The sequence below is a fragment of the Equus quagga genome, chromosome 4, assembly GCF_021613505.1.
Source record: "Equus quagga isolate Etosha38 chromosome 4, UCLA_HA_Equagga_1.0, whole genome shotgun sequence".
NCBI classification, from domain to species: Eukaryota; Metazoa; Chordata; class Mammalia; order Perissodactyla; family Equidae; genus Equus; species Equus quagga.
This window is the reverse complement of record NC_060270.1, coordinates 64,476,934-64,492,687: the sequence shown is the minus strand read 5'-3', so window position 1 is coordinate 64,492,687 and position 15,754 is coordinate 64,476,934. Positions and strand designations below refer to the sequence as shown.

Below are 15,754 nucleotides of genomic sequence, written 5' to 3'. Positions count from 1 at the left end.
ACACCCACCACAGGCCAGGCATAAGCCATATCATGAGCAGACAAACAAGATCAAAATTAGAAATCAACAGACCTCCTAAAATAACAGGAGGCAATAAGGTCCAGAAAAGGTTCTCAGACTTTTTAGTCTCAAGATTTCTTTATACTCTTAGAAATTACTGAGGACCCCAAAGAGATTTCATTTATGAGAGTTATATCTAATAATATTTGCCATATTAGCTATTAAGACTGAGAAAACTTTAATTCATTTAACTATATTTTCCAAAAATAAATAATTTCGTGAAGAGCCAGCCTGGCTGGTCTAGTGGTTAAAGTTTAGCACTCACCACTTGGTGGCCTGGGTTTGTTTCCCAGTTGTGGCCACAGCACCTGTCTGTCAGTTGCCATGCTATGGTGGAGGCTCATATAGAACTAGAAGGATTTACAACTAGATATACAACCACACACGGGGGCTTTGGGGAGGAAAAAGAAAATTAAAAAAATAAAAGCAGCGGGGCTGGCCCCCTGGCCGAGTGGTTAAGTTTGTGTGCTCCGCTGCAGGCGGCCCAGTGTTTCGTCAGTTCGAATCCTGGGCACGGACATGGCACTGCTCATCAAACCACGCTGAGGCGGCATCCCACATGCCACAACTGGAAGGACCCACAACGAAGAATATACAACTATGTACCAGGGGGCTTTGGGGAGAAAACGGAAAAAAATAAAATCTTTAAAAAGAATTTTAAAAATAAATAAATAAAAGCAGCATTCTTCCTAAAAAAAATAGTTTTGTGAAAAAAGTGGTATTGTTCTATATTTAGACAATCCCTTTAACGTCTGGCTCAACAGAAGAAAGCTGGATTCTCCCACTCGTTAGTGCGTGCAATCGACTGTGATAAGATGCTGTTGGTTGAAGACTATGAAGACAATGCAGCCTCCATGGATGTGAGTTGGAAAAGAGAGGACCTGCTGGACGCCTGGGAGTGTCTCAGGCCTGCAGGGGTCCTCACACCACAATCCGTGAAGTGCTGGTCTCCAGTGACCGTAAGCCACAGCAGTTCTCCTTCCTTACCTGGCTCTCTATTTCCGTCCCAGGAGTCTGGTTTCCGTCCTCCTTCAAAGCGAGGGAACTCATCAGGAGTGGGAAGTAAACCCTTCCTTCCTCCTACACAATGGAACAAACAGCACTGCACTCAGACTGCTTCAGGCACATTCACAACGCCCTAACTCTCCATCCCTGTCCTGCCCAGACCTGGTGTCCTCACGCATGCTCACCTCGTGGCGTACCCCGACCTCGACCTCTGAGATCTCTTCCTCGAGCTGCTTCATCAGAAGCATCAAAATTCTCCTCTGGACCAAAGTCTTCAGGACCAGGAAAACCATCCCTTCCTCTGGGGGGAGCACGGCCCTCATGTCTCGGGGGTGCTCCTCTTCTGAAGCTGTCAGGAAAAAACCAGCAGAACATTCACCTAATGAAATAACCTTGAAGCTCTAAGTTCACCTTTCAAAGAAGCATAATGATATGAGAAAATGTAAAACAACATTAAATGGGAGAAAAAATATAATTATGTACTTTTTAAAGTACACATTTTGAAATCCCAATATTTTAGGCAAAAACGGGCAGGAAGGAAACATACCAGAATGCAGGATTATTTTATTTCCTTTCAGGCTTTTTGGAATAATAACAGTGAGCATTTTTAAGTGCATGCCAAGTGCTTTACATGTATTATTTCATTTCATTCATCCTCACAACCACCATTTGAAGCTGGTACTATTACTAACTCTATTCTACCCATGTGTACACTGAGGCACAGAGAGGTTAAGTCATTTATTTAAGGACACCGAGTAAGTGTTGGGATTTGAACTCAGCCAGTCTTGACTCCCTGCCCAGGCCCTTTACCATTGCCTCCCAAATACTTTTCATTATCATTTACATTTTTATAATGGACATTTATTACTTATATAATCAGAAAAAAGTAGGGTACAGATTCACACGTGCCAACTGTACTAGATTTGTTTTGGGCATCTGCTCTGCCATCTGCCCAGGCCCACAGCCTCTACTCAGGGGCAGGCCTTGGGTGGCCATGAACTTCACCAATGGCCCCGGCTCCACAGCTGACTGCTGCAGACCACTTGCTGGCTAGCTAGCAGCTTGGTGCCCTGGCTGATGGACAATTTCACTGGCTCTCAGGAATTCTGGAACTGGGAAACTGAGTCAGCCCGAGGGTTGCTGAAGCAGAGCCATTATGAGGGAGCACCAGCGCGGCAGCAGAAGCCAGCAGGGAAGCAGGAAAAGGGCCCGCTAGCGGAAAAGGTGCATGTGCACATCAAGAGAGGCCGTGGACACTGGAGAAAGGGTAGAAGAGAGCCAGGCCGGCCAGTCTGCATGGGCCACCTGCCCGTGGCCTCCTCTCAGACCAGGCCTTCTGCTTTGTCTTGAGTCTCCATTCAGTTATCTTTTACTCCAACATTTTATTTTGAAAATTTTAAACTTACGCTAAAGTTGAAAGAATAGAATGACAAATGCCCCAGCATCCTTTACCTAGATTAATCAGTTCTGAAGATTTTGCCATACGTGCTTTATTTTCTCTCTAACCATCTATTTACAAATTGATTTCCTAAACCATTTCAAAATCAACTGCCAACAACATGACGTTCCATCCCTCAATACTTCAGTATGTTTCTTCTAAGAACGAGGACTATCTCCTACATAATAATGCTAATATCACTCTAAATAACATGTAATATTATTTAATATGTAGTCCAATTCTATTTCTCCAACTGTCCTCAAAATGTCCTCTACAGTTGTTTTTAAATACAGATTTCAATCATGATCGTACATTGTTATTTAGTGGTCACATCTCTTTGGTCTCCTTTAATCTACAACACTCCTCCTCCTGCATTTTATCTTTTGTGACCTTGACATTTTTAAGGGTATAAAACAATACAAATCGAGGCATAGTAAAATCTGAAACTTTGCACAGATGAAGAGATTCAAGAAATCAATGAAAGTTATTGATGCCAAAGCCACTGGAAATGAGGCTCTTGCAGGCATAAAAAGCTGTTTCAAAGAGTGAATACTTGGAGATCATTAAGAGAGGCCCTTAAGAAAGCTGGGAGCCCTTAAATCTTTTTTTAAAAACTCCCAATAGCTGCTATCCTTAACCCCTCTATTTCAGCCTTCCTGGCCATTTTATCAGCCATTCTTTTCTAACACCTCCTGTTAGGATGGAGATTGCCAATCCGTAACTCAATCACCTATTAGCAACAGTAGTGAGAAATGTGATGGGAAAAGACATGGGAGGGAGTGACGACTGAGAGTGAAGGCAGGAGTGTGCAACAGCACACCGCCACCTGTGAGGCCTTAGAAAGTCAAGAAATGGCTCCGATTCTCAGTGTGATCCCTTATCTGTAAAATGCTGACAATAACACCTATCTCGAACTTCACTGTACAACTACAGGAGCGAACAGCTGGCACACTGTGCATCCTCAATCACCATCATCCTTGATTATTCTGAGTCTCACTGGAGATTGCTCTAATTCTTGTTTTCCTCCAAATTTCTTCTATTCCTTTTTGACTCCACACAAGCAAACTGAGTGTCCAAGCCAGACCTCGATCTAATTTAACAGCAAGATTACTTTTCAGTTTGATTTGATTTGTTAAGATCTTCAGGCACTCAAAAACTATCTATTTAACAATTCCTTTATTCTCAATCTAGATATCTATCTCATATTTCATCACCCTAATCAAGGGAACCTGGAGATTTCTAATCAGATTCAAGAAAGTTTATAGAATACTGATCCTCCCACCTCTTTAAAAGGACCAAAAGATAAGCAAAAAGATTTCTAACTAATAAAGACAAAAAAGAACCACATAAAGGTTAAAAAGCATAACTTTTTCTTTAAGTCTAAATGCAAAATCTAGAGAGGGTAGGGCCAGTAATCAATATAATACTCTCTCACTAAGCAAAAGTGGAGAGAACAGGTAAAAAGCTCCAGAGAGAAAGAAATGGATGCAGAGAGCCTCTGTCCCACCTTTCTTCTCTGCGCCCTCGGAAACGTGGGTCCTCAGGATCCCGGGAGAATCGTTCATCACCAGGTCTGCGGCCTTCCCATGCCCCTGGAGGGCCCCGGGCTGCTCCCCGGCCATCCCCCTCACTGAATTCCCTGTGATCAGGAGGAAACGGAGGCCCAGGGCCCCCACGCCTCCACTTCTCTTCTTGTGGTAAAGGTCCTCCTCGCCCCTCAAATTCACGCAATCGGTGGCCAAAGCGCTTGTCAGGGTGGAAGTCATCTGGTCTGCTGAAGTCGTCAGGGAAGTCGGGGTGAGGGCCGCGCCTATCAGGGGGACCCCTGCAGTCCTGGCCACCCCGGAAAGGGCCCCTCTCTGGACCATGCTCAGGGCCACTGCTCTGCTCATGCCGCCTCTCGGACATTGGGCCCATGTGATGGTTTGGAGGGCCACGTGAGTCACCTAAAGAAAACAAAACTGATGTCACCATGTGTTCCAGGAGTCCTGCCAACACAGCCTAATTTTCAGCATCTTAAAGTTTCAGAATGCATTCTTTCATTTAGAATGTTTTCTCTCCGTGGTCCTCGGCATACTTAGGAGCAAATATCCCCAAGGTATCATATAATGGAAAGAACACAGGTTTTGGTGTGCAGATTTCAACTTCCTCACTGACTTGCTAAACAACATGACCTAGGTCAAAGTGCTAATCTCACATGAAATTACCAACTATTGGCTGCTCTGAGGATTAATCTAGAAAACATAAGAGAGCCTCAAGGGCAAGAGAATGAGCTACCCTTCCCTACCCCATTCTTTCATGATTTCCTTGGCCCACCTGCTCCATACGCTTGGTGGAAACAAGAGAAAATTCACGCTGCAGGCCAGAAGCCAAGCAGGGGAATTCACCTCTGCACTGCTAAGGACTTTACAGGTCACGGCCACCATCCATGATGCCGCTCTTTAACCCTTTAACCCTTAGGTCATTTAACTTGACTCGTTAACTCACACTTTGATTCTTAACAAAATTCCTGTAGGGCACATGGAATCACAGGCCTCTCTAACTGCTAGGTGACAAAACAGCCTTGCTGTACTTCAGTTTCAGGGTTTATACGAACACTTTCTGCCCCTTTCTGTGAATGATATCCTCATCTATAATATCATCACCACTCTTTGTAGACAGTGCTTGAAAACTAAAGATTTTTAAAAATATTTTAATATATGTAATATATTCAGAGTACTAAATAAAAATGGAAAGAGGCCAGTTAAATTTGTGGTGGCTAACTTAGTTCACCTCCTAACATTAAAGGGATTTGTTTTCCTGGCTACTTAACTATTGCAGCCATTGTAAATGTATACCTATTTTCTGTCAACATACAATTTAAATCAAACATTTTTAAAAAGTAGGTAGCAAAGGGACACTCTTGCTTATAAAACTAAGTTTTCAAAATGAAATTCTTCCACTTGCCCCACTCATGCCTTTTACTGCTTTTCCCTGGCAATAAAGATGAACTTCCTTTCCTGGTATCACAGTCAGCCCTAATTCTTATCCTCCCAATGTCCTTCCTCTTTCACTTTTGTCCATTTCTCTTGGCCATTTCAATCCCTCCTCACCATTCAACATGTATAAAAAGCCTGGAAATTTCAACAGAAAAATACACCGTTAGAAGGATTCTCTTTCAGTTCTTCCTGTCCCTTCTGCATCCTCCTCTTTCCTTCACTAAACTAGCCTCCCTGCGGAGGAAAGCGCCTTCTAAATTGCCTCTCTGTTCAGTCACTTGCAAATAGCCTATATGGGTTTCCTTCTGGTAGGCAGGCCCCTCATTTCTCAGTGTCTTCCTGCAGCTAGTGGCATTTTTTCTGACTTTATGTTGCTTGAACTTAATGTGATCTCACATCAGACACAGCAGACCTTTTGACCTGAGGAAGCTGAACACATTCCAGTTGGACTTACCTATGAATAACAATCCTCCCATTACCTCTATCTGTTTAAAAGTACCCTGGCTCCTCCAAGGAAAGAAACCCACCACTACAAATTAGAAGGGATGTGGCCACCGGTGATGGGGCGGCAGCGCTGGTTAATCCAGTAGGGGATGGCAGGGCCACTTTCTCGGCTCTCCCTTCTCCCTTTGGTCCCTGGGAGGAGAAAGAGAGGAGGAAGAAAGAGAAAGAAAGAGAAAGAGGTAAAGAGAAAAGGGGAAGAGCAAGGAGGAGAGGGAAGTAGGTGGAGACAGACATAGGGTAGGGGAGAGGAAGAGAGGCAGGCTCTCAGTTTGTTGATGGATGTACCTTGTGGGTAATAAACTTTTTTTTTCTTAGGGTCCCCAAATTCCAAAGATTGGTTCTTGATGCCTTCTTTCTCTTTTTCCCGGTTGGCTACCACCTTCCATAGGATGGGACTAAAATAAACATTCTCCTAACTCCTTTCTCTCTCCTTTCCTACTTCTAATAACTCTCATAAATTCAAGACTAAGCTTTCAATTCCCAAAGTCCTAGGGCCATAAATGCTACCAAGGACTTTTCTTAATCCGATGAAACAGAGGCGAGAAAACTAACATGTACCACATAGGGCGGTGGGCTTAGCCAATTAACAGGAGTGAAGTTCCTTGAAGTGCAATCCCCAAAGCACTCGTGGTTCTTTGGTTTGTGTCCTCTCTATGAAAGAGTTCACCGAATTTAACACTCCACCTCCTAACCTCCCTCCACGGATACTCCCTCACAGTCCTGTCCTCTACCCTCCATCCGACAGCGTGCCCGCCCACTGTACTCCTGCTCCAATTCTTCCTGCAGGTGTGTGAGAGCTTGACCCCTCCGCAGAACAAGGGACTCTGCTCTGGGGGTGCTCTCTTTCAACTCTTGGGATGAACTCCACTTCCAAACAGCCTCCCATCTAAATACTGACACTTCTCTCTGTGCTTTCCAGGACATCAACAACCTGAGCATGACACACTGACACAGCTGTACAGTGCTTTCTTCTTTTCAAATGATGCAGAACAATGTACCCAGCTAAAGAATTCAATATATGACACAATTTGAGGGGAGATGGGGATGATATTAAAAATATCGTTTAAAATCATTGAATTCTTTATCCCATCAAAAAATTTAAACTGAAACAGTTCAGCTCTCAGGTGTGCTAAACACATGCACTTGCATTCACTGAGCACAGGAACCACTTCCATTCCCAACAGATGGACAAGGCCGGCCCAGGCCCAGGCCCTGCTGCTAGGGGTCGTCCAAGTCATTCCACCGCCAGCTTCTGGTAGTGAGGAGCTTATTTCCTCTGGGCAGCATTTTTGGCTAACTAAAGCAAATCTATGAAAACAACATAAGACAAAGCTATGACCTGAAATGACTGTGCTCTTCATTTTTCCTAGAGGTTCAAATGACCGTTCTATCAGTTACTTACCAATAAAACTTTTAGTGTAAGATTTATCCAAAGATGGAAGAATACAATCTCTTATTCAGCCGAGCAAGTATTTACCTTTGTTAGGGCCAGGTCCTTGTCCAGGGTTAAGAGGGGGGATGCGACCTTGTGCTCCCTGCTGCCCTAGGCCTGGTATCAGGGGTGGGGGGCCTGCGTTCTGTCCTTCCTGAAAAGACGTTTTTAAAGCGGGGGTGTGAAATCATAGGCTTGTGCTTCATGAATAGCAATTTTATTATAATGTGACAAGATAAAAACACTAGGTTGCCCCAAAGCCTCCAGCAGTAAATATATAGCTAGTGACAGTACAGCAAAATTGTCCTTCAACTGGGGGAAAGACGATACTCCTCTTACCATAACAAAAGGAAACGGTTATAGTTTAAACCTGCTAACAGATTTTATTTAAATATAGATCTTTACTTGCAATGCCAAGCAAGATCCTCAATGGAAAGTCAGAGATCATAAGACAATAGTGACACACTCTGCACAGAGGAGGAACTTGTGGCAAAAGTAAAGACCTGGAAATCTGCCAGGATAGGCCAACTCTGCTCTTGCATCCATGACTCCTTCCCAGCTATAGAAAATAATCAATCGTCTCAAGAGGTTAGGGCCGGCATGAAAAGGCGGGAGTGGGAGAAGAAGGAAGGAGGTCCTGATGAGAAAGATGTTCACACTGGCGTTCTCCTTTCACTCCCCCTTATGTCTACTTCCTAATGTCCCGCCTTCAGCACCCTACTGCTCATTCCCAGCTAAGTCACCTGGGACTGTTGGATTCATTAGGTTCTTGCAGTTTCTGTCTGATAAAACCTGCTGCTCTGTTCCTCTTATCGCCTTGCTCTAGAATCCCAGAGCTCAACCCCAGCTTGTCCCCAGTCCTAATACTCTGAATTTTTATCTAGCCATGTCTAAATTCTAATCCCCCACACTATCCAATGACCTTGCATCAGGTCTCTTGACAAACAAATAAATAAATAAACAAATATCTATCTAGTCGTTCCTTCATATAAAAAATGCATTTAGTGACTGGACCTACTATGAGAACAGCAGTTTCAAAACCATCAATAGCAAAATTGCTTTCACATTCCAAACCAGCCACACGAAAGAGCAGCCTTGAGAGGAGGTTTAGCACTGCAGTTATAAATGGCCAGCATTAACTCAATACCAGTAATTTCTACACTTCTTTGTTGCCTGTCCCTTTTACCCAAGGACAGCTCTTATCAGCATCTTTCATGCTACTACTTTGACACCTGAAAGCAATTTCACTAAATTAAACCAATTAAAACAACTGGTTTAAGTAACATGGTCAAAATGAAGAAAGTCAGTTTTCAGCATATAAAAAATATCAGCAAATATCTTCATTAGGCAGCTTTTGTGAATTGAAATGCCCCGTATTGTATCCAACCTTCATACTCATTCTACCAATATTTCTATGGGTCAATTAAATCTTTAGAGCCAGTACACTTTTCATATGTAAAATCTTTTACTACATGATACAATAAAAACTCTTACTGAATTGTCCCAGAAACTTAGGCCTGTCTTCTTGAATCTGACATGTTTATAATTTCAATCATAATGTGGTATAGCTACGTATAAGTTCATTAAGATTTTATCCTCCAAAATGAAAACCATTAATTCACTGCCATAAGGTCAGGTAAGTAAATATTATAAACACACACAAATGCACTCTGTATTAATAAAATACATAGTAGTTCAAGTTTTAGGGCAATGCAGATGGCAAACCCCATTTGGTAAACCTGAGACTTATGAAACTCATCCTAAATTCTGAAAAGTGCCCAAGAAATTCTGGAAATAAACTCAAATGCCATCACATTCTTCAATGCTATGACATTTCTAAGTTCTAGAAGGTCTTCTGAAGAGTTAATATACAATCTACTTATTTAGCTAGTAAATTCAATGGTCATCTTCACAATGCAGATCCTCAGAGACGTTTGAAAAAACAAAACCGACTGTGTCTTCTGCGCACAGTATCTGCAACAGGCTCTCTTCTGAGTGAAGGAGCACCTGTGCGCGAAGACCAGGAGTCAGCGTTATTAGCTCACTCATGGACTCACTTTTGGTCCGTTAACTGACTTCAGGGACACAAACTCAGTTGTTCATACCCAGATAATGCTTCCCAACTACGAAATTCAGAAAAACATAAAAACCACAGCATCAAACAGTGCTAAATCCATTCATTCTTGTGTAGTCATTTTGTAATTCATCCCAAGCAACCTAAACTCTCCTCATACCACCTCTCAAGCATAAGGTCAGCGAATGGGTAGTAAAACTTGGCTGACCGGAACAGAATCCTCAAAAAAAGGTCAAGATGATTTCTACAGAAATGCTGCCTGTAAAAATTTTTATATGTGAGCTGGAAAGAACTTGAACAGAATTTCATCCAAAGGGTCACCATTTGAGAACCTGCAGTCTGGACTCAGAGATCCCTGATAGCACTCACTGAAATGAAAACACTGAGATCATGGCCCACAGTACACTCGGGAGTTAACTGCCCCATACTGTCGTAAACAGGGGGCCAGAGGCAGATGGGAGGTGGTTCAGTCGCTGGCAGGCCCATGGAAGACCAGACTGCGAGGTAAGGACCCAGAAAAGGTAGCGCGGCATGCTTCTTCCTTAGGGCCACGGCTCTTTTGGAGCCCTGGGACAATTATGAACTGTATTCAATTGATCTTTTGAGTTGATCTTTTCTGGAAGAACCTCTATTAGAAAAACGTAGGTTGAGAAGTAAAGATTCAGAATGCGACATGTTTAATGGTCTATTTAATTATTCTTATTTCCTTCTTTAGCCATGATGCTATTCTCAAGCCACTAACACTACTTGAGAGACGTTTCTACCAGCTGTGACTGCTTTTCACAGTATTTGCAAGTGCCGCCTCAGTGCAGAGCGTATTTTCCCAATGTATTGTAATGCCTACAAGTTGGAAATATATAATACCTGATTGAAGGGGGCCCGGGGCCCATCACCTAGCAGAGCTGTTTTCTGCTGCTGGAATGATATTGGCCCTTGAGATGGATGTGGCCCTCTTGCCGGGTTCTGCTGTCCCTGAGGTCCAGGGGGCCCTTGCATGCCACCCTGGGGTGGAGGTCCCAAAGAGCCCTGGGGCGGCCCCTGCTGACCTTGTGAGCCTGGAGGCCCTCGCAATTCCTGGGGAGGGCCCAGCATTGATCCTTGGGGTGGAGGCCCCTGCATGCCTCTCATTTCCTGAGGGCCGTGTCCCAGTAGTCCACTTGGAGGGTGAGGTCCTCTCATCTCTTGAGGCGGGTGGCCCATCATCATCCCTTGGGGAGCAGGACCCTGATTCTCTCGGGGGCCTGGAGGACCCTGCATTCCTCTTGGATTCAATCCCATCAGAGGTCCCTGAGACACAGGACCTTGGATCCCTTGAGACCCTGGCCCGCCTTGTATCCCATGAGGATGAGGAGGTCCTTGCATTCCTCTGGGACCAGGTGGTCCCTGCATACCTTGAGTACCAGGAGGCCCCTGAGGGCCCATGTGACCCTGGGGACCAGGTGGGCCTTGGGGGCCTATGTGACCTTGTGGGCCAGGTGGACCCTGAGGACCCATATGACCTTGAGGACCAGAATTACCCTGTGGTCCTGGTGGTCCTTGAGGTCCCAAAGGGCCATGAGGTCCAGGATGCCTTTGCAATCCTTGGGGCCCATGCAAGTCCTGAGGCCTCGGCAACCCCTGGGGTGGGCCCTGGGGCCCTTGTGGTCCCATGAATCCTTGTGGCCCCCCACCTCCCTGATGCAGTGGAGGACCTTGTGGTCCCATTTGACCCTGGGGTCCAGGGGGTCTAAACTGTCCCTGTGGACCTGGAGGCCCCATTTGAGCCATGTTCATTGGCATCTGCTGAGATGGATGGGGCTGTTGAAAACCTTGAGGAATCTGAGACATTGGACCTTGTCCTGGAAAGGGCTGGGGTCCGAGGAGAGGGGTGCCAGATGAAGGAGGAGGCTGAATTTGCTCAGCCTGTTTCTGTGCAAGTCTTTCAATTTTAAGTTGCTGGAAAGAAAGAAAAAGTATACCAATACATATGTCAGAGCCTTTGAAGATGAGAATATTGCTATCACTTTTTTTGTTGGGGGAGTCTTAAAACCTCTTAACACCCTAATAGTAACTAGAGTCCATTTAACATTCAGATATGCTGAGAGCACGCAGGCTTCCAGACTCACTCCGGACTGCTGCTTTTTAGGTACTGGGAAACAGCAGTCAGGATTATTTATATTCATCTTGATCAGGGAAAGCTCAGTAATTTTCTAGTATTTTATTATTCTTGGTAGCTGTCAAAAGTAAGAAAAATAGGAACAAACCACCTGCTCTAGAACTGACAGAAAACAAAAAATTCTTTTATCTGTGGATAAATAAGTGAATCCAAATTAAAACTATGTTGGCTTCGTCTTTTCTATTAAAAATATCTATTTAACTTAGGACTACTCACTGCTTGACTGACCTGGTTTTAAAAGTCTAAGAAACAGGATTCTTTTAGAAACTAGCTTCCTCACGTTGCATTAAGAAACAGTGGTGCTCATCAGACCCATCTAAGAGTCACTTCCTTCCTCCTTAAGATCATTATCAATAAAAAATGTTATCACTACGTTCTGACATCATCTCAAATCCCCCTAAAGAACTTTACACACCTCCAGAAGCTGTGGGTTAGTATACTGTAATGTAGCCATTTCTTGTTCAATTTCTGCTTGTGTTTTTTTCTTCTCTTCCAATTTAATATCCTCTTTTCTGTCATTCAGCACCTCATTTGGGGCAGGAATTGGAACTTTATTTTGCATCCAAGCCTTGGGAAAGAAGAGAATATTAAAACATACCTTAAGTGTGTAAACTAAAATGACAGAATAAGAAAATCATTCTATAACGTCATTGGTTCATTCAAACCTGCTGAATATAAGTCGGCTCACCTGGTGTACCATCTTTATTTCTCATGCTAACTCTTTGTGACACAGGAGTGGAGGTAGGCAAGCACAGTACTGGGTAGAAATTACCAAGTCAACAGAAACTGTAAGATCTTGCATGTTATTAGGAATGCAAAGCTTGCCTGCCTCTTTAGAAGAGCATATGCACTTTGTATTGAGGGGACAAATAAAGCAGAAGATAGAAACAATACAGAAGAGAGTCAACATACTCTCCCTGCTCCAAGCCTCTTTTTCCTCCCTCTTTTGATGGCTTGGATAATACAAAGGTGAGAATTACAGAAGATCTAGGGAAGATTCATGACAAACAGCAAAGCATTAGATGGGAACTATGTCTAAGAATGCCTGAAATATGTGAAGAATACTCCAAGAAGAGTCTATCGTAAAGAAATACCTTCAACTGATGATATAATCCAAGGGAAACATACTGGTGAACTTCAATTAGACTCATCAAGCACAAAGTCCCGGTGCATGAGGAAGTGGGGCCGCTTTTAGTTACTCACCTGCTGGAACTGAGCAGGAATAGGTTTTGCATAAGGAACTTTCTTCTGAGGTACTTTTTTCTGATCCTTTTGCATCACCTCCTCCATTCCCCAATCTAAACCTGGAATTGTCATTTCAATTTCATTTGATTCATCTTTCCCTGTAACCATAAAGAGTAATAGTTAACCAAGGAAATGAAAGAAACTGGCTACTTGATCAATGAACACATTTTTGGAAGAAAAGATTTTAAACATTATGCAGTTTCTATCACTTTTATCAACATTTCTCAACATAAATCATTTTGGCATTTTCAAAATAATTTAATACCATGAAGATAAGAAACAGGTCTACGAAAGTTTTATAAAAATAAAATTTATAGGTACAACTTCTCTTACCCATCTGCTCTTGTTCCATAGCTAATTTTAGTTGTTCCGGTATTCCCATCCCTGGAATTACTGCAAGGCTATTAGGTTCAAGGTCATCTATAAATAGGAATACATCCATTGTCAATAGATTTTACAAATGTAGTGGCCCAATAAAATTTACACTTTATAAACATGAAACATATTGCTGATGATTTATAAATCAATAAACTATAAAACTAAAATTAGTTTCGTATAATTTTCTTCATGCCTAACATTTGTACAACAGAATATCAGATTTCAAAGAAGGATAAATGTGCAAGAGCCTCACCATATTCTACTCCATCTTCAGACATTCCAGGTAACAGGTTTAGATTATATCGATCTCGCATTTTATCACCTGGTCGGTTTCGGGTCCAGAATTTGCTGTCAAAGTAAAAGTAATTAGAGGCGGTGGGAGCATGGTTTCAGTGTTTATCTGGGCACTCAACCGTAGTAAGCAGTCCCCTGGTAAACATAACAAAGTTTTACAATGCCTTTCTTCTAAAAATTTTAAATGTTGAAAGATTTTTTTTAATCAGAAACAAAATAAAATTCAAATAATGAAGCCATATTCAGTACCCAACCTCCTTCTCGTAATACATGTATTTGCAAACCACTACAAAAATGTCCCCCCCCGAAAAAGCTCCTAAGCATAAGGTGGAATAAATTAATACATCAATCTATCAATAAAAATTATACATATTTATTTCTGCTACTCCATGAATACAGTAATTCCTTGTTCCTTTTGATATAAATCTTACCTAGTGTGGTCATTTGAGCCTGAGCAGAGAATATGTCCAAGAGGATGCCAAGCCAGACTCCAGATCATTCCTTCATGGGCCATCTCCATTCCACCCACCTCCTTCTCTACCCTGTAATAGCACCGCAGACAGAAGTCATTTTTTCACAAAAGTTAACAAAACAAAAAAAGACATATTCTTTTAGTGTAACACAAAGCTACCAAAGCCTGTTACTTTGGATCTGGTCAATTACACATGTTTCGGGGGTACTGATTTGTCATCAGTAATATATTCTTTTACTCAAAGAGCACTTCAGAGGGGAAATGCTTCAAGAATGATTTCATCAACAAGAACCCAGGAAATCTGTTTTATTCTCCCTTAAGGATTCCACATCCAAAACTAGAGGCGCTACGTTCTCTGTTCTAAGCTGGGTTTATAAAATTGAAAACTGCAGGAAGTCTCTAATACAGGACATATGAACACTCAGAAAAAATACAAAACTTTATCATGTTTTACACTTTCAGGTGCTCTCTTCATAAAATACACAACTTCTTTACATAATACGTGTTACATACCCAACATGCCAGAATAACAAAGAGCCATCAGAACCCCCACTGGCAAAAAGTCCTTCATGAACAGGATGCCAGGCCACAGCTGAAAAACAAAAACATGGGGAAATGCAAAATTATTCTTATTATCTCAGAACACTACCCGTAAGAGAACAAGAAGCATATCAAGCCACTGACCTGTGGCCTCTTTCTTATGACCTCGGAAGACTTGAAGCTCTTCTTTCAGGTTTCGTATATCGAAAAGTTTACAAAGATGGTCACGTGATGCTGTGAGTAGCCAATTGCCATTGAGATTTAATTTCACTTCCATTACTGTGTTTTTATGGGCATGACTAGGAATAAAGTATCAAGAAAATAATCTGTCAGAATTCAAAACAAGTATAAATCAATATGGCCATTTTCGTTGGAAAGCACATAGGTCAAGATGGCAAGAGGTTTGGCCTAGAAGCAATAAAGCACGTAACATCACGGGACCACAGTTTAAAAGTACAGTTGAAAGAAATAGGTCACTGAAAGAAATAATGCCCGTTATCTAAGCGTAGCTTTCGCTAACCAGTTAAAATAGCAGCAGAGCTTCAACTGGAGGAAAAGTTTATCTGTAAGGCAGAGGAAGCACTTGAACACATACAGTTATACTCAATAAAGCTCATTAAATGTAAAAAATTCAATGAAGCTCTTCTCATTAAGATGAAGCATAAAAATGATAAAAAAGGGCACAGGCTTGAGGGTTAATTTGAACTAAAGACATCATAATGAGCCAAGGCATGCTATTTGGTTTGGCCTTTGGAGCTGTGCAACAAGGCAGCCTTGCTCCAACCAGCTCACTCTGGATATGGCTCACTTGCCTATCAGAAGGACCATGATACAGCTGCTTGGTGAAAAAAAAATAACATTCACATAACTATAAATGTTTACAGATAATTCAAAGAGAAAATTTTATTATGTGGCTGCATCATAAATAAGCACTTCAGACACAAAATAAGAACTGATTCAAAAATTGAGGAAAAACTTCTCTATAAAGAGATGTAGGGAGATGCAGAAAGTTAGGCTGTATCTAATAACCGGTACACATATCAACTCCATACAGTGCCAAAATGTGTTATGATGAGGAGAGACAGTAAGCTAGAATAGTAATAACTACCTCTTCCTCATCATCCTTCCCACCCCGACCCCCAACCCCTGTGACACCCAAATTCAATTTAAGTATATGCG

The 15,754-nt window shown here is 42.4% G+C and overlaps 1 protein-coding gene across 2 annotated transcripts in view; it reads right to left on the bottom strand.

The window, feature by feature from the left end:
* The window catches only part of WDR33 (WD repeat domain 33), a 96,476-nt gene that overhangs the window by 2,920 nt on the left and 77,802 nt on the right, over positions 1-15,754 (bottom strand). Inside the window, exons 9-20 of one of the 2 annotated variants that reach the window (XM_046659392.1) lie at positions 14,720-14,874; positions 14,549-14,627; positions 13,995-14,105; positions 13,523-13,617; positions 13,225-13,311; positions 12,850-12,989; positions 12,062-12,214; positions 10,356-11,426; positions 7,463-7,571; positions 4,011-4,449; positions 1,251-1,414; positions 1,048-1,140 (exon numbers count right to left, since the gene is read on the bottom strand). In XM_046659392.1, coding sequence (XP_046515348.1) covers positions 1,048-1,140; positions 1,251-1,414; positions 4,011-4,449; positions 7,463-7,571; positions 10,356-11,426; positions 12,062-12,214; positions 12,850-12,989; positions 13,225-13,311; positions 13,523-13,617; positions 13,995-14,105; positions 14,549-14,627; positions 14,720-14,874 — 2,696 coding nt within the window. The remainder of the gene's footprint in view (positions 1-1,047; positions 1,141-1,250; positions 1,415-4,010; positions 4,450-7,462; positions 7,572-10,355; positions 11,427-12,061; positions 12,215-12,849; positions 12,990-13,224; positions 13,312-13,522; positions 13,618-13,994; positions 14,106-14,548; positions 14,628-14,719; positions 14,875-15,754) is intronic. The other variant, XM_046659393.1, reaches the window with a different exon arrangement.